The following is a 25,058-nucleotide window of genomic DNA, read 5'->3' as shown; positions in this document are numbered from 1 at the left end:
CGTCAATCGTCCGCGCCCCCCCCCCCCCCCGAGGAATCTCATAAGCAAGATTATTGATGCTGCTGGCAACTATTATTTATTACTTTTTCAGTTTAGTGTAGCAATGGGACCTCTTTTTTGAATCTAATTAAACCCACTAAATTTACACTCTGGCAGAGATTAACACAGAAGGGGAAGGATCCTTTATAAAGAACATCGTGGGGGATTAGTTGTATTATGTGACAAAACTTGCTAGTGTAAGTATTTGGAAAGACTGCTTAGTTTTCTTTCGTGAACATTGTTCATTATTTCCTAGGGAATGTGTTTTTAATATGCATTAGTTTTTGCATGCTAGTTATTTTAAAATGCATGTGTTCATTATTCAGCACAAAACTAGTTATTTCTTTGCACCCCTCATGTACTAGGTATTTGGAACAGTCCATTGACAAGGTAGTTCCAAAGGCAACAACATTGATTAGCACAGATGTTCCTGGAAGCCATGACAGATCTGTAATCAAATGCACTGATGTTGGAAAAAGTGAGAGAATGACTAATTCGGCATGAGGTTTTATTTTCCTCTTCCCCTTCCTAGAAAGCTGTTAGTATGGCAGAAATGATATGTGTACTCAGATAGGGTATGTACGTGTGTGTATGTGTGTATGTATGAGTATGAGGAGTCCTTTAGATTTGGGGGTAGTCTTCTGTTAGGGGATTCAGAAGAAAGGAAAAGTGTGAGTTTGTATCTTTTCTGATGTTATGAAATATCATAGTATATTGCATGCAGAATTAGTTTCAGTGACACCTTTTTAAAAAATGTTACTGTGTCTCCCTAATTTATTCCTCAAATATAACAGATACAAAAGTTTAAGAGGGACAGCCAGCATTCATGACCTGATTTTCTTTTATTAGACTTTCCCTTTTTTTAAAGTGAAATCAAACGTTTTGCTTTTGTTTAGAGTTTTATTTAGCTTAGCATGTAGTTAGCATATATTTACGAAGTAACTAGATAAATGTTGCTTTGTTCTGTGTCACATTTAATATTCTAAGTAAAGGTGAGATTGTGAAGTGTTAACTTTAAATACAGTGTTCTTAATGAAACCTGCCTTGATAATATTTTTTTTCCTTTCCCATATCTTAATTGTGCCTCATTTCTCATCTCACAAACAGGTTGTTAAATGTAACTTTTTTTTCTGATTACAACTAAATTTATTTTTATGAAAATTCCCTTTTGAAAAAAATAATGTTTTCCAAAATAAGAACATTCACTGTGGATTTAAAAAAAAAAATCCCTAGCTTTTATTATTAATTTGAAGAGTTTTCCATAGGAAAATTTAGTGCCCTTAGTGCATGTTGCATAATGGGAATTATATTGGAAAGCTTAAAAGGTTTCATGAGGACTTGAAAATATTGCCACAAAACAGTAATCTAGTATGAAGCTAAAATGCTAATTAGGAAAACTAAACCCACAAGCACCATTTTTAGGGATACAGATAAATGACAATGAATTTCTAGGTTTACAATTCAATTAGGAGGGTAAAAATTGTACTCCCACTTTTTGAAGGTGAATGTGAAACTTTGGAGAACAGACTTTTTGAAAACTTATGCCTAGAGTCATGATACATTGACTAGCTGCTTTTGCAGTATTTGCCAACTGGGAATAGGCTACCAGGGTATGCACACATTAAGGGAGTCTGTTATCTTGAGTCTCTTATCTGGTGGCCCCAGATACTATGTGCACACTTTGTCCAGCCAGTGGAAGATGTGAGATGCTAACAGCCTAGGATTCAGTGGAAGAACCAAAATGGACTTTGGGCCTTCCAGAAGCAAGAGGTAATAATGTTTGTTTCCCTTGGCAGTGGACTAGGACTGATTTTTTTTTTCCAAACAAGATTGAGTTTGGGGGACCTAAAGAGCAGCTGGAACAATGCATCTGCTTTTTCATGGGCTTATTATGTAGCTTTTCAGACAGCCTGGGAAGGGGGTTAAGCTCTTCAAAAGCTTATACCCCTTATTTACAGAATGTTAGGAATACAACTCCCTTCCCCCATTCAAACTGAGAGAAGAGACTGCAGACAGTACTTATACCTCTATGTTTTTTTATTGGCCGGAGCTCTGAGCAGCTTAGTAATGCCATCTGCTAGGCTACCTCTTTAAAGCCCCACAGAGGAATATTGGAGCTTTATTCCCTTTGGAGCTCGTGGCTCTGGAACATTTTGCTTCTTTATTGTAACAATCCAAGGATTCAAACAATACATTGGTTCCTAGGATTGGAACACTTATAATGGATAAGGTACTGCCCAGAGCATATTGAAAAGGAGGTGTTCCTGCCCTCCCAGAATTTAATGTAAAGTACCCTTTTTCAGGTTGTCACTGTGAGAGCAAAATATGCTACTTGGTTACACAGGAAAAGATTTCTCTGGATGAAGTAAAACTTAGTGTATATCATTTTGTTTTTTATATTTCCCATGCTAAGAATTTGGGGGTAGATTTCATAAGATGGAAATTCTTAGACCTTTGCAAAATAAGAGATGATAAAACATTCTGTCATCCAAGAAGGTACCAGGTACCATCACCAGACATGGTGATGAATACCTGTAGATACTGCTATTGGGGAGATTGAGGAGTGGATTACTTGATTTGGGGAGTTCTGAGCTATGGTAGGGATAAAGCCAATCAGGGATCCACACTAAATTTAGCACTAATTTGGTGAGTGTAGAGAGGAAGGCCACCAGGCTGCTTAAACAGGGGCAAACCAGCCAGGTCAGAAAAACAGAGCAGATTAAAATTTTCATGCTGATCAGTATTGGAATTGGGACCTTAAATGGCTGTTGCATTTTTTGGGGTGGTTACATTTTAAGTTCCAAACTCTCTCTCTCCCTGTATCCCCATACAACACTAAAGAAGGCCACCATTTGACACAGATTTAGAAATATATATAAAACCATACTAGGTATACTTCTAATTTATCAATTCTTTCTCTGGAGGTAGATAATATCTTCCTTCCTAGGTCCTTTGTATTTGTTTCGAGTATTTATAATACTCAGAAGAAATTGATCATTCATGGTTACTCTTCAAACGATATTTCTGTTTGTATACAATATTTTCTAATTTCTGTTAATTTCAGTTTTCATTTTTTCATGCAGGTTTTTTTCCCCATGTTTTTCTATAATCAATCATCTCACCATTTCTTATAGCACAGTAGTAGTATTACAAAAAAATTACCCTGGTGGCAATGTTGAAAATGCCTTCTTCTCTTTTCTGATATTGAATAATATCAAATGATCTAACTAGTGTAAAGTAAGAGGATACTTTGGATTAAGAGATTTTTTACTTCAAAGGAACCTTACATCCATGTCAACCATGTAATTTCACAGATTAGGAAACTGAGTCCCAGAATGATTAAATCTCATGGAAGTATCAGTGTTCAGTTTTTCAAAATTCAGCTCTTCTGACTTCACAAGACTAATTATTGAAATAGTGGATAGCAATAATATAATGTTAATCCATTGGGTTTTTCTGTTTTTTTTTTTTTTTATCAAGGTATCCAGAGAAAAGATAGGGTGCGACTTTGAACGTTATTTAGTGTCCTGTTGTTTTTGTATGTATCTATGTATTTAAAATAGGTTGTGTGGGAGGAAAAGTCCCTGCAGTTTGTCTAAAACTACTACCTAAATGGAATTTTTGGGAGAGGGTTTTGTGTGTTCTGTGAGTTTTTTTTTTAACAGGAGGTGGTGTGGAAGACAGATTTAAATTCTCCCTCTGATTAGTTAGATCATTCCATCTCAGTGTAAGTCACCCAACCTATATGTGCCTTAAACAATCCCTTGGGACTTGTTAAAATGTAGATAGGCTGCATTTGATTGTGGTGGAAGGAATTCCCAAATTCCAGATCCTCCTTGTATGTACATGTGTACTTCTAATGAGTGATTCTCCTGATTTTTCATTCATAAAGTCCTAATTAATTTAGTTTAAATCCATGAAAACATGACCTTCATTTATGAATGGCTGTCTGCTATGTCTAAATCAGCCTTGCAAATTAGGAGATAGCTTTCATCCTTGCCAGTGATGTATAGATAATTTTTTTAAATAATTAAAATAGTAGTGGAGATGTTTGCTACTTGTCGCATGAATTTCTACTCACTATATAAGTGTGTTAGTAAAAAGGCCTATAAAAACTGGATAACATACATGTATAAATGATTACCTTTTTGTCATTCATGAGCTCATGTCAAAAGTAAAGAAAAAGCATTAAAAGATTTGCATGGATTTATTCGTTAGCTTTTCCTGTAAACCGTAGTAAATTATAACAATTTATATACCTTTAAGGTGTCATAAAAATGAAAAAGATTCTGAAATCTAGTAAATAAAACATTATTTGCTCATTCTCCAGCAGTTCTGTAAACATTTTCCCTAATTGACATAGCTATAGAATTTTGTCATGATTAAAATAATCTAGAACAGCAGTGATCAGAATTTTATGTTTCTTAAAACTGTCTTCATGACTTTGAAATCAGTGTTTGAATTCTTTTACAGTACTTCCAAAGTCCCTACTTCTCACCCACCCCTTTGATTCTCCAAATTTAAAATGACTTCTAGTTTCTCCTTTTATAGTTAGAAATTTTCTCTTTCTCTTGTGATATCTTCTGGTCCTGAGGATTCTTAGATTTACTGTTAGTATCTGTTTGGAATAATAGAACGAAATTGTTATTAAGGAATTGTTAATTTTGATAGTCTCACGTGGATAATTACATGAGATTATTTGTTCCTCAAAATCTGCCCTTTTTTAAACTTCAAGTTACTATTATGTGGGTTATTAGTGCAATGCCATTTAAATCAAAGAAGTAATGAAGTATTATTTGTAATGTCGGTATGGTAAAGATAATTTCATTTCAGAGAATTTCTTCTTGGTTTTAATATTTATGTGTAAACCATAGCTTGTCTTGTAGTTGAGTTACAGAGTGGGCTCTAAGACTACTGTAGTTGTATTAACAGTTGCTCATTCGAACACCACCAAGGTTTTGAGCTGAAAATCTGTCCTGTTGCAAATGGGAAACTTAATAGCTGAATACCTGGAAATAAGTTTTGTTGGTGCCACCATTGAATACTGAATTGAATAAAATGACTGGTTGGAAAATCAGATAAGGTAGGATGCTAAATACAGATACCCCCGCTCTTCTGAACATTGCAAATGTTATCTTTTTTTGTTCTTTTTTTTCTTTGTAGGGTTTCTTTGGCATATGAAAATGCTAAAAAACTAATAGAAAGATCAATATCTGTAGCAAACTCAAGATTTGGATTTACTCTTTGATCCTAGATACTAAATAAATGTTCATTGCATGAATGATTATTCAATGAGTTACTGTAGTAATCTTAATCACTTTTGTTTAAGAGCCTTACTCTGAACATCAGGGAATGTAAGAAAATAGTTTCTCATGCATGCTTTTTTTTTTCCAAGAGAAAGATAACTCAAAATCAAACTTCTCCTAGAGAAAAGCACTCTCTGATGCTTTAATCTTCATCTGTATTCTTCCTGGCACTGGCATTGGTTTAAAATACAGCTTTGATGTACTGTATCAGTTTCGGCTATTTCAGTCATTTGGGAATTTTCTGTCTTTCCTTGATTTCCCACATGTATAAAGACAGGAACTGGCTTACTGGTATCCCATTAGGAATGTAGATTTGATCACATGTGATGTCACCATCCACAACATTGCATTATCTTACCCTGAGGTCTTGAAAGAAAGTTTAAAAAAATTTTTTTCAATGAATACTGCCACATGATACTAATTTATTGTGCAACCTTTATTAAAGCCAAAAGAAGTCTCATTGGTTTTTCCAGTACATCAGATGACCTACTATAAGGTCTTTCAGTACATTGCAAAGTACTGATTGTACATTGAGAGGTGGAAGGGACTATGATCCTGTTCCTTTCTTAAAACTGGTCTTTAGGGGGTGGCTAGGTGGTGCAGTGAATAGAGCACCAGCCCTGGAGTCAGGAGGACCTGAGTTCAAATGTGGCCTCAGACACTTGACACACTTACTTAGCCGTGTGACTTTGGGCAAGTCATTTAACCCCAACTGCCCTCCAAAAAGCAAAAAACAACCCCCCCCACCCCCAAACAAATAAACAAAAAACCCTACAACCAACAAAACTGGTCTTTAGGCTAAGCATGCCGAGAATTACACCAAAGGTGTACGGATAACAAATTAATGTTCCAAGACTTATTTTTGAATGGAAAATTGAGAACTGTTATTAGGCTTCAGTGAGGAGTAGAAAGAGTACTAGATTTGGAATCAGAAGACCTGGGTTCAAATTCTAGCACTGTTAACTTATTGCCTCTGTCTATTGACTGTAGTGATTGTGAGAAAGTCGTTTGAAACTAGTCTTTGTTTCATCATCTTTAAAATGAGGTGATTGGATGAAACAACTTCCAAGTCAGGGTTGAAGGCTAGACTTGGGGGTTAAGAAGGAATCTGGTGGAAGAATTTTCATTCCCCCACCTTACCCTGAAGTCATTCTGGGATTTAAAATGTGGCAGAAGTTGCAGTTATTCTTTTTTCTTTTTTTAAAGCAATCGGGGTTAAGTAACTTGCTCAAGGTTACACAGCCAGTTATTTCTGGGTGTGGTGCTGAGTATCTGAGCCCGGATTTGATCCCCAGGTCATCCCGACACTGGAGCCGGTGCTCTTACCACCTGGCCGCCCCTAAGCAATTGGGGTTAAGTAACTTGCTCAAGGTTACACAGGTTTCTGGGTGGGTGCTAAGTGTCTGAGCCTGGGATTCGATGTCCAGGTCTTCTCAACACTGGAGCCGGTGCTCTTACTCGCTGTGCTACCTGGCCGCCCAATTGCAGTTATTCTTGGTAGCTTATAATTACAAGGCAAAGGGAATTTTGGTGGGGGGAGCACTATATCCTGGCTTTTGTGGAACTTAGACACAGAGTTCCTGAGTATAAGTGAATTGTTCATAAGTTGATTATATAGTATCTTATTTTTCTCATTTTTGCTTTTCTAGTTTTAGTCATTATCATTTCTACTAAAGAATAGAAATGAGACTTCATTCCTTTTAGATATTAATTTAATTAATTTCCACAAGCATTAATCATTTAATATATGCAGTGCATTGTGCCAGGTTCTAGGGATACAAAGATATTCTGTAACTATCCTGTAGGAGCTTGTGGGTCTTTGAAGTGAGATAAGACATGTATATTTTGGTGAGATCATTTACAACTCAGTGGAACAGAGATTTCATGGTAGACGTGGCGCCTTTAAAGGAAGGGATTAGTACAGCTAGGCAGAGATTAGAATAGTGGAGTGGAGTCCATTCTAGGTACAGATATACAATAGGCTTTTGGAGTTGTTCGTCTGGAGCTCGGGGAGATGCTGGTGCTGGAGATAGATATTTGTACGTTTTCTGCCTAGAAGTTTGAGAATGGATAATATCTTCCAGGGGGTACCTGTAGGAAGAGAAGAGGGCCAACAGCAGTCTTGGTGGGGGGTGCCTATGTTGAAAGAGCCAGAGTAAGCTAATAAGTAAGCATTTATTTATTTATTTTTTTTGACTTTTGGAGGGGGGAAGCAGGGCAATTGGGGTTAAGTGACTTGCCCAAGGTCACACCGCTAGTAAGTATTAAGTGTCTGAGGCCAGATTTGAACTCAGGTCCTCCTGACTCCAGGGCTGGTGCTCTGTTCACTGCGCCACCTAGCCACCCCTAAGTAAGCATTTATTGAGCGCCTGCTATGTGCCAGGCACTGTGTTAAGTGCTAGAATTGGAAAAAGAGGCAAAAGATAATACCTGCCCTCCAGGAATTCGTTGTCTATTGGTAGTGACAGCATGCAAATATATAGATAGGAGGTGATTAAAAGAAGGAAGGCACTAGAATGAAAGGGGTTGGGAAAAAGACTCCCTGGAAAAATGGGATTTTTTTGTTTTTAAATGAAGCCAGGGAAATCAGAGGGTGGAGTTAAGGAGGAAGAACATTCAGGCAGTGGGAATAAATAGCCAGAGAGTAAACCTGGAGCTGAGAGATGGAGTGGCTTGTTTGAGGAACAGCCAGGGGACCAGCGTCATTGGACTGAGGAATATATAATGGACAATAAGGTGTAGGAAAAGGGAGGCTAGGTTACAAAGGGCTCTGAATGTCAGACAGTGCCAATATGAATGCCATCCTGAAGGCTACAGAGAGCTATTGGAGTTAAGTAGGCGTGTGCGTGTGCGTGTGTGTGTGTGTGTGTGTGTGTGTGAGAGAGAGAGAGAGAGAGAGAGAGAGAGAGAGAGAGAGAGAGAGAGTGATGGTCTGACCTGCACTTTAGGAAAATCACTTTGAGAGACCTGAAACAGGTGCACCCACCAGCAGGCTGTTGTAATAGTCCAGGCATGAGCTAATGAGATAAGTTAGGGAAGGATATGGAAGAAAAATTTGAAAAGTAAGGGAACTGAGAATTCTGTGCTAGCAGTAAAGCCAGTACAGGAGAAATGTCCAGAAGAAGAGGGTGGTCAGTAGTACTAAATATTTCAGGGAGGTCAGGAAGGATGGGAAAAAAAAATCACCACATTTGGCAGTGAGGTGATCTAGAAAAGAACCAAGGAAGATTATTTGAAGGGGGTACAGTCATGAGTGTGGATAGTGAGGAAAGGAGGGGAGGGAGTTTAGGCAGAGGACAGAAGGTAGCTTTAGAAAGTTATATTGGGTAAAGAAAAGATTTTTTTTTAACATAGGGGACTCTGGATGAAGTATATTTATAGGCAAAGGAGAAGGAATTGGTAGAGGTGGAGATTGAAAATAAATTAAGGAATGATTGAGCAAGATTCTCATGTAGAAGGAAATAAAGATAAGAGGATAAATAAAGATGGAGAAAAGATAAGCGATGAATACAGGATTTAGAGCTCATGTCTGATGGCCTTGGTCTTTTTAAAAATTGAGACAAGATCATCTTGAGAATGAGGGATTTATAGTTGGGGACTTGATAAGCAAAGACAAGGTTTGCGACAACCACTAAGAGGCATTTGGAAGAGTTAATAAGGAATAAATACAGTGAATCTCCTGGGGACTCAGCTGAGAGTAGATAGTTGTGTTAGAATCATCAGATACCTAAGATAGAAGCATAGACGCAGATCTAGAAGATATGTTAGACATTATATGATCCAACCTTCTCATTTTACAGATAAAGAAATTGTCCCCTAAATCTCAAGCAGTTTGCCCAAGATGACATTGCTTGTGTAACCAGGCCTAAAATCAGGTTACCTGGCTTTAAGTAGTGTTTTCTTTGCATTACACCACACTATTTTGTCGACCTAATTCAAACAAACAAAAATCCAATTTATAGAAAGATCATTTATGAAATTAAATCCAACTGAATCAGGCTACCATTCAAAGCAGGAAAAAACCATATTCAAGCCTAAGACGGATTCCACTTATAATTCTTTTGGGAAGGGGGCCATTTTTTTTGGCTTAAGTTAGTTATGCTTGATTAGAAAGAGTAGCAATTTGCACTACGATTTTGACAAGGTTTGATTAAGCATTTTTACAAATTAATGTATTTACATTCAACATATTAAAACACATTACTTACTGACATTCATTCAAGTAATGTTTATTGAATCCCTATAATATGAAGAACACTATCTTAGGTTCTTGGGAAATACAAAGATTAAATAGAACAAAGTACCTGCCTTTGGGTAATGATATGGTGAAAATGTTCGGCTAGAGTGCAAACAATTATCTGAAGCTGATACTAGAAATTTAAACCAAACAGAATTAGTGAACTTTCTCATTAGAAGTATAGTGGAAAAAGTTAAATTAACATTCTTAAATTTAAAGTCCCCAAGTCTGCAATTTAGAGCTTGTTTTTTTTTAAACAACAGTTTCCTTATTAATAAAATAAGGGATAATAAGGTGATATTACCTTCATCACTGAGTTGTCGAGAGAACTAAAATACAATCTATATAAAATGCTTTGTAACTGCAAAGTTACAGCGATCTTGTGATTCCAGTGCTTAGTAGAGCTCCTTAGAAGACCCTACCAATAGTAATTGGCATCTTTGTCAAAGTAGAAATTGATTTTCCAGTTTATGAATTAATCATCTCGTTTGGTGACTTCAGTTTAATAATTTTAATTTCACTAACATATTCACTATAGAAAAAGGTAGGAGAACCAGAAAAAAAAGCTATGCTCAAATATGATCATATTCTTACTATTAGAAGAGGTTTTTTTAAAATGACAGAATATTCTGAATTCATATTCTTATGCATAAACAATTCATATGAAGTTTTATGTCTCAGGAGAGCAGAATTATCATACATACAAGTAAATTTTGAGTCTAATCCCAAATTTTTCTCCCTGTCATTAAAGAAACAATTTGTAGTCAGTTTGCTCATTTTTTTCCTTAGGAAAATAGTTTGTATTTTGTTCTAAACCTTCTAGAATATTCTGCAAGCAGAAGAATAAAAATTATTGTGTATTTTACCTCTATACTTTGAGATTCTTTTGACTGAGTCTTAGTTCCTACCATTCTCTGAATAGACCACAGAAATCCGTATGCCTGTGCCTTGAGCAATAGTATTTGGAAAGATTTGATTGTCAGGTAAGAAAAGTCAAAGGATCCCTTCTCATCTCTTAAGTCTTGATCCCTTCTGTCAGGACCAGAACCTTTTTTAATCTATTTTTTTTCCCTATTGGGTGTATTTTTCACAGCTCAACATCATTTTCCAAGACCTGATGCAGCTGGGTTCAAAAGCTTGTCTCCTAGGTGACCTTATTAAAACAAAGGAGAAAAAGAATAAAGGACTAAGGCTCCTGCTGGGTGAAATATAATTGGACAATCAACAATTGACATTTTAAGATGCTTAAAAAAATGAGCTAGCTCAAATGCTACTTGAACTGAAAAAATTTTTTTCTTTTTTAGATATTAAGTTTTTTTTCCTTCCTTTTTTATCTTCAGTGTAATTTCTTAACCTATCTGCTGAACTTTGTAAGCATTTGAGAAGGCAGACAACTTTGTTAGGTTGTCTTTTTAATGATTATAATAATGGATCATCTGTTTTTTAATACCAATAACATTAGGTTGAAATGAAAGTTAAACATGGCTATCTTGCTGAATTTATATATTTAGATTCGCCACATGGGCAAGAGGCACCCTTAACTACAAATATTTTCCCTATATAGGTCATTAGGGATTCATTGGGTTAATTGCCTATTTTAAAATCCTTGGATTGCACTTGCCAAACTTTGTTATCTTGTGGCCAGCCTTTTTGCTATTTAACCTTTTTTGGCCTCTTACTACAGGCATGATCAATAGGATGGAGGAACTGAATTTTTAACTGTCCATTCCCCTCATCAAACTGAAGTCTAGAGAAGTGAAATAATTTGCCTGAATTCACACAGCTGGGAAGCAGAACCCTAGATAAAGCCAACCAGATCACGATAAAGTGGTTTTAAAACTTGAGCTTTTCTGTCTGTGAATTGATTTTTTTTTTGTGGGAAAGACAGATTTTCATTTTACATAGTCAGTATTTTATTCATTACTCCATTCTTACATCACTATTTCTGAATATATGGGGTTCATAGTTTTTGCAATATGAAGTTAGCTACAAGTTTCTGAGGGCAACGGATAGAGTACTGGGCCTAGAATCAGGGAGACTTATCTTGGTAAGTTCAAATCTGGCCTCAGACACTTAATAGCTGTGTGGCCCTGGTCAAGTCACTTAACCCTGTTTGCCTCAGCTCATCTGTAAAATGAGCTGGAGAAGGAAATGGCAAGCCACTCCAGTATCTTTGCCCAGAAAACACCAAGTGGGGTCACCTAGTGTTAAGACATGACTGAAACATGACTGAAAAACAATAAAACAAGTTTCTGAAGTAAATTATTTTGAGACTGTACTTAAGTTTATCTCAGTAACTTACCTGTTATCATTCCTACCTTCAGAATGAACTATTTTAACAACTAGTAGAAATAAGAAATATTGAATATGTAGAGTTTGATTTCTGGGAGAAGGGAGGCAGATGAAGGGGTATTTCAGTATGTCAGACATGATTAGGATACCAACAGAAAGGCTTCGTATATCCTTTGAACAATTGACATCTTAGGGCAGAGATTGGAAGGTAGAGGAGGGAGGACATACAGGTAAGAGAATCTAAAAGACCTACTTTGCCAACTTTGAAGTTCTTCTATGACTTTGGCTAATTTGGGACACGGATTGTTGATGTCTGTATTACAATAACTAAAATATTCATAAAGTCATAAAGCTTTGAGTTAGAAGCAGTCTAAAAGTTTCAGCCTCTATCAGAAACATAAATCTATAGTGTCCCATCAAATAATCATTCAACTTGTGGTTGAAGAATTTCAGCAAAATGGCATTATTTATATCAAAGGCCCATTAATATTTTTTTGAAGTTCTAGTTTATAGGAAGATTTTTTTCCCCTTATATTGAGTTCATATTTGCCTCTGTAACCTGAACCCATTGTCTAGTTCAACACATATGGACCAAGAAGAGTAAATATAATTCTTTTGCCTTACAACCTTTCAAATATTTCAATAAAGCAGTAAGGGGAGGCTAGGTGGTGTAGTAAATAGAGCACTGGCCCTGGAGTCAGGAGATCCTGAGTTCAAATCCAGCCTCAGACACTAAACACAAAGAAAATTAGCCATGTGACCTTGGGCAAGTCACTTAACCCCAATTCCCCTCCAAAAAAGAAAAAAAATACGCTTGGTTCAATAAAGCAGTAATCTCCTAAGTCTTTCTTTCTCCAGGCAGAAAAATATCTTTGCTTTCTCCAGTGGAGCTCCATATGCTGTGATTACCATTCTTTTATAATTCTAGGTTAGGTGGAAGGTAAAGATGCATTGGGATACTCCTTATCGTTTGTCCTCAAATGTGGCTCCCAGAATTAAATTGGATTATCAAGGTTTGATCTGACCTGGACAGAGACACTAGCTTTTAGATGATCCTAAAGAGTGAGCTTATATTTAAATACACGCAGCCTAGGATGACAATTGATGTCCCTTCTAACACCTTAACTTCTCTCTGCATCTCCACATCCATGACTTTTATCTCTATTCTGCCTCAACTTCCCACCAGGGCACTCACATTTTAGACATTGTTATCTCTCAAAACTACTCTTCTGTCAAGATCCTAAAAACGGAATGTAATTTCTCGGAACATAGTTTCCTTAAGGACAACTTCTCCCATGACTCAGCCTTCTTGAACCTGACATCTACCATCATTCTAACTGATGGTCCCTTGGTCTTTCTCTGTTTTTCCAAGTTTTAGCCCCTGCACTAGCTGATTTGCATCTCTCTGATGTCCACATCCTGCAGTTGACCATTTCAGTTGTCCTTTCTTCCTCCTTTCCCCAACTTCTCAACCAGGTACCATTCTCTCCCTTGTGATCCATAATTTATGTAACTTTCACCATCCATTATCTCTACTCATGTTCCTAAGGTTCTACAAATTCCTGGAAGTCCCGAAACTGGAATGATTGGGTAAACTAGATGCTATCTAATCTCATAAGGGTCCTCACTGATCTAGTGCACTTACTGTTTCTCTTCCTGGCCTTTTCCTTTCTGTTCTCTCCCCATCACACTGTCTGCTCTAAATTTTTTCTTCCCTCATCAAGCCCTCACCTTTTTCAATTTACCCTAGCTTCAATTTCAGCTTTACTTAAAAAAAAAAAGTCCTTCAATATAAACTCATCCAGTGATAGAGAACACACGGGGTGTGTGTGTGTGTGTGTGTGAGAGAGAGAGAGAGAGAGAGAGAGAGAGAGAGAGAGAGAGAGAGAGGCTCCTGGTTTGATCTTGGCATATTCACCTTGGGTTTCACTTTGTTTGGGTGGCAACATGGTTGAGTGGGAGGAAGGCTTTGTTTGGAACCACCGGACCTGGGTTTGAATCCTACCGCTATTTATTAATTTTGTGACATAGAATCATAATGAGATAGTAATAATAAATTTAGCACTCAGCGACGTCAAGAGATCTAGGTTAGAGAATTTTAGCCTTTTCTATACCATGGACCTCTTTTGGCAGTCTGGTAAAACCTATGCTCCCCTTCTCAGCAAAAAATGCTTTTAAATGCATATGAACATCTATAGAAGAATACAAAGGCAAACTATGGAAATGACAATGTGAATTTTTTTTTTCAATCCAAGTTTAGAGACTCCCATGAAATCAACTGACTTTTTGTGAACCTAAAAGTCAAGAATGCCAGATCTAGTCTAACTGCCTTACTTAAAAGAAAAAAGCTTTATATTTTTATGTTAGTCATTTCTGACTGTATTTGTCCCCGGTCCTCTGCCTGGGAAGGTTTAGCTTATAGCAGAAAAAAAAAATTAACTCAACCAATAGGTTATAGAATCTCAAGTCTTAGGTTTAGAGTTGGAAGGTACCTTAGAGCTCATTGAGTTTAACCCTCTTGCTTTACAGATAAGGAAACGGACTTAGAGAGGTTAAATGACATATCCTGGATCATACACCTAGTAAGTGTCTGAGGTAGGATTTGAGTCTAGGCCTTTCTGATTACAAGTCCAACTCTGGATCTTCTGTATAATGCTGCTCTTTCAGAAATAAAAAAAAAAAGGGGAAATCTATAGAATCTTGTGTTCTCACTTTAGTGGTTATATCTTTGGTCTATATTTCCTTCTTTTGAGGTTTTGAGGTTAAAGAGTAATGGGAGAAAAATGACAAATTTACCATTTGGCCAATTATATAACCCCACCACCCCTTCATTTCACCGATAAGGAAATGGAAGCCCACGGAAATGGCTTGTTAATAAATCAGGTTAGCCTGGCATGACGTGACCTGCTCCTGAGAACACTAGATGAATAAAATTGTCCAAGTTAAGAATACATAAAATCATCAGAGGCCACATAACAAAATCCTCATTTTACAAATGAGAAAACTGAGACTTAGCAAGACTAAGTAGGACTTGACCAAGGCCATGCAAGTATTTGAACCTAAGTCCTCTGATGATAACGAATAATGGTGAAAAGACTGTATTATTATTTGACTCTTATTTTGCTTCCTTTTTTATTTTTTATCTTTTAAGGAAAGGGTTCTTTCTCCCCCTCCCCCAGGTATTTGTTATCTATTCATTCTGAGTTATTGCTTATATGCTTGTATTTTTCCCATTCCATACTCACAGAAGCAAATTGCTGCTTTTGACATTGTGCAACTTAAGAAGAGTCAGGTGTATGCGTTTATACATCCAGGAAATTCCCTACAAGGAAGTAAATGGCTCCCGGAGATAACAGGATACTAGGTTGGTGCATAAAGTAGATATGACAAATTCCTTCTCCAGCTCTGTAGTCCAAAAACCAGTGTAATATATTAAACTAGTAAATATATTCTTAAAATTATATTTTTACATTATTATACATATTAAAAATAAATTAAAGTAGTAAATAGTAATATTATATTAAAACTAGTGAAAACCAAAGCGAGTAAATAAAATTCACCTTTACACCTATACATGGGTAGGTAGGTGGTCCAGTAGATAGAGTGCCAAGTCAGGAAGACCTGAGTTTAAATCCAGCTTCAGACACTTCTCAACGTGTGATCCTGGGCAAATCACTTAACTCTGCTAGCCTCAGTTTTCTCATCTGTAAATAAATTGGAGAAGGAAATGGCAAACCACTCCAGTATCTTTGCCAAGGAAACCCTAAATAGGGTTGTGAAGCATTGGAAACAACTCAATAACAGCACAGTTTCAGCTTGTAGAGCCCACGAAGTGATCAAAGAGAACCTTCCTTCGACTTATATCCTTGGAATTCTATCCTAGTGTGGACTGATGAACTGGTATAGATTTTAGAGAAGAAGGTAGGTGCTTCAAGGCTTCAAGGCTTCAAGAACATTGTCCTGATTCTCAAAGAAAAAGAAAAGGGCAAAATGGAATTCTAAAGCATATAGGGTAGCGAGATGGGCTTCTTTTTCTGGGAAAAACAATTCTAGAACACTTTATTAAAGGTATGGTTTTAGAGCATTTAGGGCAGCGAGGTGTCACAGTGGATAGAGTGCCAGGCCTAGAGTCAGAAAAATTCTTCCTATCTGGTCTCAGACCCTTACTGACTGTGTGATCCTGGACAAGTCACTCAACCCTGTTTCCCTCAGTTTCCTGATCTGTAAAGTGAGTTGGAGAAGGAAATGACAGACCACTCCAGTATCTGCCAAGAAAACCCTGGAAGGGGTCTTGAGGAGTCAGACACAACTGAACAACAACATTGAAAGCATTTGGAGAGGGAAGTGATGACCAGCGTAAAATCCTTGAGGTCCCTTCCAGCTTGATGTTTGTGGTCCTACGAAATCCTGATTTGACATTTACTACTCATCTGGTTTCTGGCAAGAACAGGTCAGACTGGACTAACCTTCTTTATTCACTTTTCTCTGATAGGATTAGAAGAAGGCTATAGACATCACACCCTTTGACCGTGACAGTGTTTGATAGATCCTCTCATGTTGTTTTTGTGGAAGATGTGAGCTTGGCTGATAGCATCATTAGCTGGTGAATGAAGGGGTCTTCATTCATGAAGTGAAGTTAGTTTGGGGGAAATCGTGGGGGAAGGTAGAACCCCAGAGATCTGCCCTTGACCCTGTACTATTTAATATTTTTATCAGTGACTAAGAGGAAGCAAGGAAATCATGCCTTTCCAGCAGACATAAATGTAAATAACCATCAGAGTTCCAAAAGATGCTGAGAAACTTAAAAAAAAAAAAGTCCAAATCAAACAAGGAGAAATTCAACAACGATACATGGAAAGTCTTATACTTAGGTTAAAAAAAAAAAGCAGCTTTACAAATATGAGATGGAAAAGTTGGTGGTGATGTGAAAAAGATCTTAACATTTTGACCCAATAAGAATTCAGTTTGAATCACTAATGTCACACAGCAACTGGGGGGTGGGGTGGGGAAGAAAAGAGAGGGAAAGGTTGACCTAGGCTGTAGTAAAGGAAGTATGTTGTCCAGAAAAAGGGAAATGCTAGTTGGACTTATTCTCTCTTGGTCTAGTTCCAAGTTTGAGCCACAAGGCTGGGCATTTCATTTTAGAAAGAATATAGACAAAGCCGGATTATGTCCAGAACAGGACATGCAGTGTTATGAGAAGACTGGAGAACATGTCATGAGAGTAGCTATTGAAGCAACTGGGAATGTTTAGCCTTGAGAAGAACAGACTTTTGAGGAAGAAATATCTGTCTTCAGATTGGTGAGCAGTCATACATAAGAGAAATTAGACATTGGGGCAGCCTGGTGGAGTGGAAATAACACTAGATACAAATTCAAAGGACTTGGATTCAGAACCCTCCTGGTACTAACTAATGTCCAACTTAAGGTAAGTCATCTGTCCTCCCTGGGCCTCAGTTTCCTTGCTTGTAAAATGGAAGGGGTTAGGCTAGGTGGTTGCTGAGGCTCCTTCTGGCTAGACAAACTATAAGCATATGGAACCATGGCCCCGGAAGACAAAACTGGAAGTTTTGGGCAGATTTTGACTTCAGGTTAGGAAGTTTTGTCTTGTAGTTTAGAGTTAGCTGAGACTGGAACGAGCTGCTTTGGGATATAATAGTTTCCTCTTCACTGGAGAGCTTCAAGCAGAGCCTAGGAGACTTTGAACATAGGATTCTGGGTCAGGCAGCATTAGAAGCTCTGAAGTCCCTTCCGTGGGTCCTTTGATTCCCTGATTGATTGATCTTTCTGTACCATGCCAAATGATCTCTTGCTCAGACTTAAAGACCAATGGTCAAATGGAGAGCTAAAATTTCTTCATCAAGGCTTTTGATTAAGGTAGTAATGTGGCTATCTTTGCACATGATGGGGGAACTTTTATACTAGTGCCACCTTCTATCTCTAACTTAAATTTTGTCATGCCTAGGTAAGCTGCATGCCATGCATATTAAGTTAGACTTTAGAACTGTGTGAGTAGCAGAGAGAGGTCTATTTCTGACATCTTCCTGGCTTTTTTTAGTGCCTGTGTTCAACAGGCATTTTTATATTTTCCAGAATTTAGACTAACCTTGAAATCTACTTTCCCAGTGCTAATATGTTTTCTGTTTTCCATAAAGCTCCACAAGCTATGTTCTGAAGACAACAAGTAGATATGGTGTTCTTTGGCGCTTCATTAGAACATGACAGAGGCCGTTTTCAGTAGTTATAGTTATTTTCTCTTTGAAAGGCCAAGACTTAAATGATCAAAGTCAGTATATCTCATATGACTTTACTTTGGATTTACTGTAGGGAGAGAGATGCATTTTATGTGTTTTTAGACACCTAGAACTTTAGCTAAGTCTAAGGCTCAACCCAAGGTTTTTTGTTTGTTTTGATACATGTTGAGGGGTTTATAGAGGCACATAAAAGTGCAGATTAGGAAGGAACCACAGAAGTAATTTAGTTCAGCCAAGACATGAATTCTGTCAAGATGCCCCTCACCCTTCCAACAGTGTATTACACTCTTAGAGGGCTCTAGTTATTAAAAATATTTTTCACATACTGAACTGAAATCTGTCTCCCTCTGACTTCTTCTGACCTCTTATCCTGCACATGGGGACCAAGCAAAAGAGATTTAATGGAAAAACCACTAGCTTTGGAAGACCTGGATTTAAGTCCTACCCATGATGCTTCCTACCTCTTTCATCTGGACCTGAACTTCTGTTGAAGGAAGGGGTGGGAGGGAATAGAGCACCTCCAAGGTGCCCATGATCCTATGATCTGTCTCCGACATAACAAGCCTTCACATATTTGAAGACTACACTCATTCCCCTCCCCCCATCCAAAAAATTCTTAAAAAAAAAAAGGTTTAAGCTTCTTCAACCTTCATTTTAGAACTTTAGTCCATTTCTCATTTTAAAAAAATGGTAGCATAGTTCAGTACTTGAAGAGAGACAGTTGTTTTTCTATCAAGCCAGATAGGTGACGGGTTATGATGTAGCATAAAATGTTACTAAGGAATGGAGAAACATAAAATGTGTGTGATTTCTATAGGGAAGATCATATTTCAGTAAACACACCTGTTGTGAAGCTTATTAATAGGAATCATGGGTTTTGAGATGGATGCAGACGTATACAATGACTGTTCTCAGTTCTACGGTAGGTATCTGGGCATTGTGGATTTTTTTAAGGTTTCTAAATTCAGGATGTTAATAGGGTGACATGTACATAGTGAGTCTGAGTTAGCAGAGGGAGAAAGGTTTTCATTTAAAACAACAGCAAAAATACACCTGTTAAAATTTTTGGTGCAGTCTTTTATTTAAGATAAATGATACCACAGTCATTCCTGAAAATAGATGGGGGATAGATTTTTAGGGCACATTTTTGAGAATGTGCAAAAGAGAATTGGAGAATTAGCGAAAGAAAAAAGAAAATAGTGGCTGAGTAGGGTCACATGAAAGCTTTTTGTTTACTTTAAAGATAAGAGACACCTAAGCCTAGGTGGAAGGGAGGGCACAGTGGAGAAGGAGAAATTGAAGAGGGAGAGGTGCTAAATGTTGAGTTAGGTTCCATGGGGGATGAGAACAGAGGGCATTATGAATATAGAAGAGGTAACTTTAGCTCATCCAGTGAGATGAGAGGATCATTAAAGTGAAGGATAGGACTTGAAGTCAGGAAGCCCTGAGTTCAAATTCTGGCTCAGATATTTACTACTAGCGAGAATACCAAGAAGACATCATTTCTCTGTCCTTTAATTTTTGTTCATCTGTTTTGAATTCAATGGTCTCATCTAACTTTAAATATGTGATCCTTTAAACTAAGTGTCAGGAATTCTGAGTTCTAATCCAAGTCTTTTCACTTACTAGGTATGTGACCTTAACCCAGTCATGTAGCCTGAGACTCAGTTTACTCTATTAATAACAGAGCTAATAATACCCTCCTGCCTGTAGGTTTTTCCTACAATCAAATGAAATAAACCATATGAAAGCACTAAATAAATACCAGAGAGGGGAGAGAACTGGGTTCAAATCAACTTCTAATGCTTATTTCTGTGAATGTGCAAATTAAGTGACATTAAGTCATCTCTGTGAATTTGTATCTTCATTTGAAAAGCAAAGAGATTGATCTCTGAGATTCCTTTCCATTCCCTCTAATCCTCTTTGTTCTTTTGGTGACCACATCAATAACAACTTGATTTACATTCTTGTGTTTTATTACTAATCTCTTGTCTTGTGTTTTATTACTAATCTCTTGGATGGGGGAGTGGTTAGATCAATCAGCCACAATCCACATTTATTTATTAACTACAAGCTACATGACTTCATTATTCTAGGCTCTGGTGATATAAAAACAAAGAATGAAATAAATAATCCTTCTTGAAATTAGCATACATTTTAATGAGGGAAATCACAAATGCTTATGTTTATACACACACAGAACTAGATGTTGTGTTCTGTAGACAGAATAGGCCTGGAATCTGACCTCAGACACTTTAGTTAGTTGGGAGACATTGGGCAAGTCACTTAAGCCTCTGTTGGCTTCAGTTTCCACATCTGTAAAATGGGGGGGATTAATAGCATCTACCTCTCAGGGTTGTTGTAAGGATCACAACTGAGATAATAATTATAAAATGTTTAGGCTGTGCTATTATATATGTATGTCATATACAGTCTGTGTTATTAAGCATTACGTATTAAATGACTAAATACAAAGCAGTTCTGTACAAGAGAGTTTGCTCAGAGTCAGGGAGTAGGGCAGCAGTCAGAAAAAACCTGTTGTAGAAGATGGTTTTGGGAGCTCCTTTGAGGACCAGGAGGGCTCTGAGAAGGGGGATAACAGCATAGTCATTGAAACCCGCACCATTCCTCTCTGCTGACATGCAGTGTCCATGCCCCTTTCACTCCAACCCTCCTTTTGATAAAGCCTCATTGACCAAAATGTAAGAGTTTTTTTTTTTCCTAGTCATTTTTGCCTCAAATTCCAACTCAGTTTAGTTTATTTCCCTCATTGGTTGACTGCTTAGGAAGATGAAAAGAGGTGGTGGAAATTCTAGCAGAGAAAATGCCATCTGAAAGTGACATTGATGTGGCCAGGAACTTTCTCATGAAGATTTTGAGAAGCTCTATGAGGTACAGTATCTTTTATTTCTGACTAGTCATATCCATGTCCATATTCACTTATCGAAAAGAATTATGAAAAATATTTCACCCCCATGTCCCGTCACCTGTTCCTTCCCCTCATCCGAATGTTCTAATTCACTGATTCAGTTGTTCATATCGTACCTATTTTTTAGTCTCTATTTCTGCTTGTCTCAGCCTGCTTGACATCCTTCAGAAATTAAAAGGATAATTTATTTCCCATTACTTATCTACCTAAGATGAAGTTGAGATCTTTTCCTTTCATTGGACGAGGCAGGGCTTCCACAGGAATGAAGTGGGCAAAAATATGTTCACTTTCCAGACTGAAGTTTGGTTAGTCTATTCATTAAGTTGCTAAGGTCTTAGAAAATTCTAGAATAATGCTCAGTTGAAGAATATGAAAACGGAACAAGTCAAACATTATGTGTTCTTGTGATCAGAAGCTATCCTTCCTTGCATAAATTTATCTTACTTTTTGTAGTTAGGGCATCACCAGGAGCTTTCTACACGGAGCAATTTCACATTGTACCTGGAGAATTTTGTCTGAAAGAATTTAACTAAATCTGAGATGGTTCTGTTGGGTGAAAGTCAGACTAAGCCAGGAAATGGTTTAGGTAATTTTTCACCCTGTCTTATTCTCAAGGCTTTGCTTGCTGTTTTACTATTCTCAGAACTTTTTCCTTCTACTCAGATTATCATAGGTAACCACATCATTCATTCATTCATTCATTTACAAGCCATACATTAAGATTATACTCTAAGAAAAGCACTATGGTAAGTGCAAAGGTAATTAAAACACGGTCTCTTCTTTAAAGCACATTTTGTTAATAGCATCTTATAGTCACCTCCCGCAAAGATTCTTGTCAGTAGGTATTAAAGAACATAAATCCTTTTGTCTAACCCATATGTAAACTGTCTAACTAGCTGCCTAAAGTATAGACTAAAATATAGAATGTGTAACTGAGTTTTATATATATATAAAAATAACTAAGCCCAGCTCCTATCCCGAAGAAAGGCTTATTGATACCTGCAAAGTTGTCCTGAAGAAGATAGAACTATTTACTTTGTCAGTAAGTACTGAAGACAGTCAGTTAAACTCGTGTCTTGAGGCCTTAAATGTCCTATTCATGCTGGAATAAATTTGTGGGTTGAAAAAATTTAAAATTTTAAAAATAAGTGTCTTGTCACTCAGATATTTTTCTAAGTGCTTGAGTGACTTGTAAATTATAGAAATTTATTATTAGCTTTTGAACTTGTCCAGAACATGTTATTTTAGAACTACTTTAATTGCACCAAATTAGTTTTTTTGTTTCAAACTATTGCCTGTTCTTTTCCAGGAGGAATGATGTAGGCTGTAGGCCTCATTCTTGGCATGCCACCAAATTCACAGAGAGCCATCCTGAGACTGTTTCCTCTCAGTCCAATGTCTGTACTTCTTGGCATTCTCGGTACCATGCAAGGTAAAGTATTCCCTCCTACCCCTCACCCCCATATATTTTTTTTGTGTGTATATGTATATATGTATATGTATATATATATACACACACATATATATACATATATATGTGTGTGTAATTATGTAATAGATAATGTATGTATAATTTTTTTCATGTTGAGTTTTTAATAGTTTAATAAACTAAATATTGAATACTTTTCATTCTAAAATAATTCTGATAAGATATTTAACATGATGAACTGTAGGTTTAATTGTATTCATATGATTCTAGGTCCACCTGATTCTGAATCCAGTGTTCTTTCCAATGTGCCACATGGCGTTTCAACTAAACCTGAGGATAGCATGATTTCAGTGCCCTTCACCATCCTGGTCAGTCCCTTCTTGACCCTCTAGTTTGTCAGTGTTTTTCCTAAAACGGGGCACTCAGAACTAAACACAGTACTATGAAGTTGAAAACAGGCAGACCCTCACCTCTTTATTCTTGTAGATGACATCTCTCTAGTCTCTCAAGATTGCATTACCTTTTTTTGACTGCCCTACAGTTGTTGACGCTTGCTGAGTTTTCAGTTCCACAAAACCACAGGGTCTTTTTCAGACAAAGTTCTATGTAGCCATTCCTTCTGAGAGAGATCTTTTGAACCCCCATACTTTTGAAATTCCTTTTCCATCTGGCAAATTTGGCTTTTTAAGGCATTCTTCTCCTCATTGGCTTTTTGGGCCTCTTTTGCCATTTGAGTTAGTCTATTTTTAAGGTGTTATTTTCTTTAGTCAGGTTGTTGACTCTCATTTCATAATTTTCTTGCCCCATTCTCATTTCTCTTCCCAATTTTTCCTCCACTTCTCTTACTTGATTTTCAGAATCCTTCTTGAGCTCCTCCAAGGCCTGTAATCAGTTCATATTCTTCTTGGAAGCTTCTGGTGCAGAAGTTCTGACTTCCATGTCTTCCTCCAGCTCCATGCCTTGATCTTTTTTTCTATCATCTGTTGGTGCTTCTGTTACTTGGTCATATTTGCAGCCAATTACTTGACTTTAGAGCTCTTTGCCAAGAATACATGCTACATGCAGGGCCATCAAAGGGTCTCCTGTCATCTCTTTTTCAACAATCGTGTGTCTCTCCCTTACTGTCTCTGGGCTGAGAGCTCCTGAAGTTGCTGCTGCTTTTTGTTGGGCCACCTACACCGGTGGTGTTCTTGCCACACTCTGGACCTGTGTCCATCCTGGTGTTACAGACTTCTCCTGCAGACCAGCTGAGTTGTCCTACCCTGGATAAATGCCCTCCTCTGACCGTTTGTTCACTCTGTTGCTCCAGAATTTGATAGAAGGCATTATTTTTACAGTTGTTTGAAGAATGTTGGGAGTGTTGGGAGGCTGGTTCCTGGTCTGTACTCCACCATCTTGGCTGCCTGTTTAATATATAATTCAACTGTAGGCCCACCCTTATTTTTTGATCCTCTTCTTCTTGAATAATGTGCCCACTTCCAGAGCCCCATTCCAAGCATGGGTCCTGTCCCAGTAAGTCTCAAACCATAAGGTCACTTTTGCCTCCTTGCATTAGGAGCTGTAGTTTGACTTCCTTATCACATATGTTTTGTATGTCTGTAGATATATATCTGAAGCAATGAGTTTTATTGCTAGTTCCTTACCTGGATTTTATCTCCTGTGAACTGATGGGCTACATCGTATTTGCTCTTTGTCGTGTCTTGCTTAGTTTATATACTTTGACTATTTTTTCCCCTTCCTCTTTCTTTTTCCCATCTACAGATTTTTTTATTTTATCATGTTTTCAAAAGACTAGAAAAATGCATTCTTAACTACCCCTAGCTAGATATATTCTATTCCTGGCCAAGAGTCCATAATTCCAATATTTTAAATTGTAATCCAGAAATTCAAATCCTATTCTCAGATGTAATCATTTCACCTAGTGATTCATTTTCCAAATCAGCCTTTTTCTTCTGAAGTCCTTGCTTTGTAGTTAGTAGTAGAAAGAGAATGCTGCTCGAGCTTCTGAGCTTTTCAATTTATTGCCCAAGACTTCATAATCATGGCTAATGTTTTTTAGATTACTTTTGGCAGCATCATTTTTACCTTTGTAAATCACCAAAAGTGCAATGGAGGATGAATTTTGACAAGTATTTGGAGGTTCTTTGTCATATTCCTGATGTATACTGTCCTATCTATTATGAGGACTGCCTCCAACCCCTTGCAGAGAATCATTCATCTCTTCCTTCTGATTCTTAATGGATGTTATCTTACCTGGTAGCACCTGTTAATTCACATCATTATTCCCTGGAAAACCGGCAGCTGCTGCTTTCCTAAAGAAACTCTCCTCCTCTGTTCTATAACTTCAAATATTCTATCATTATCTTTGATTAATTTTAATTTAAGAAGGTGACATTTTATGACTTGATTTCCAGGTTCTGGGAGTGTATCCTTTTTATAATCTGCAGACTCTTTGCACTCAAAGCTTTTATTGTATTCCTACTGGGTATGTGGTAGTAGTAGTCGTCATCAAGGTGGTCTGATTTCCTTCCCTTCCCTTCCCTTCCCTTCCCCTTCCCTTCCCTTCCCTTCC

The 25,058-nt window shown here is 37.3% G+C and overlaps 1 protein-coding gene across 7 annotated transcripts in view; it reads left to right on the top strand.

Moving 5' to 3' along the window:
* Positions 1 to 25,058, top strand: part of SHROOM2 (shroom family member 2) — a 240,813-nt gene that overhangs the window by 123,632 nt on the left and 92,123 nt on the right. For 3 of the 7 annotated variants that reach the window (XM_069072802.1, XM_069072797.1, XM_069072796.1), the window contains exon 3: positions 22,367 to 22,489. Coding sequence is in view for 6 of the 7 variants with exons in the window: in XM_069072797.1 (XP_068928898.1) it covers positions 22,367 to 22,489 (123 nt within the window). In the remaining variant the exon portion in view is untranslated. Of the gene's footprint in view, positions 1 to 120; positions 518 to 17,043; positions 17,303 to 20,914; positions 21,021 to 22,366; positions 22,490 to 25,058 lie in introns of those variants that run through there. The other 4 variants (XM_069072798.1, XM_069072799.1, XM_069072801.1 and 1 more) reach the window with 3 other exon arrangements.

This window comes from Petaurus breviceps, unplaced genomic scaffold, assembly GCF_028583685.1.
Source record: "Petaurus breviceps papuanus isolate PSGF00001 unplaced genomic scaffold, PetGlider_PUasm1.0 90849, whole genome shotgun sequence".
Taxonomy (NCBI): domain Eukaryota; kingdom Metazoa; phylum Chordata; class Mammalia; order Diprotodontia; family Petauridae; genus Petaurus; species Petaurus breviceps.
Note: the sequence above shows the minus strand (reverse complement) of the source record. Positions and strands in the feature narration are given on the sequence as shown.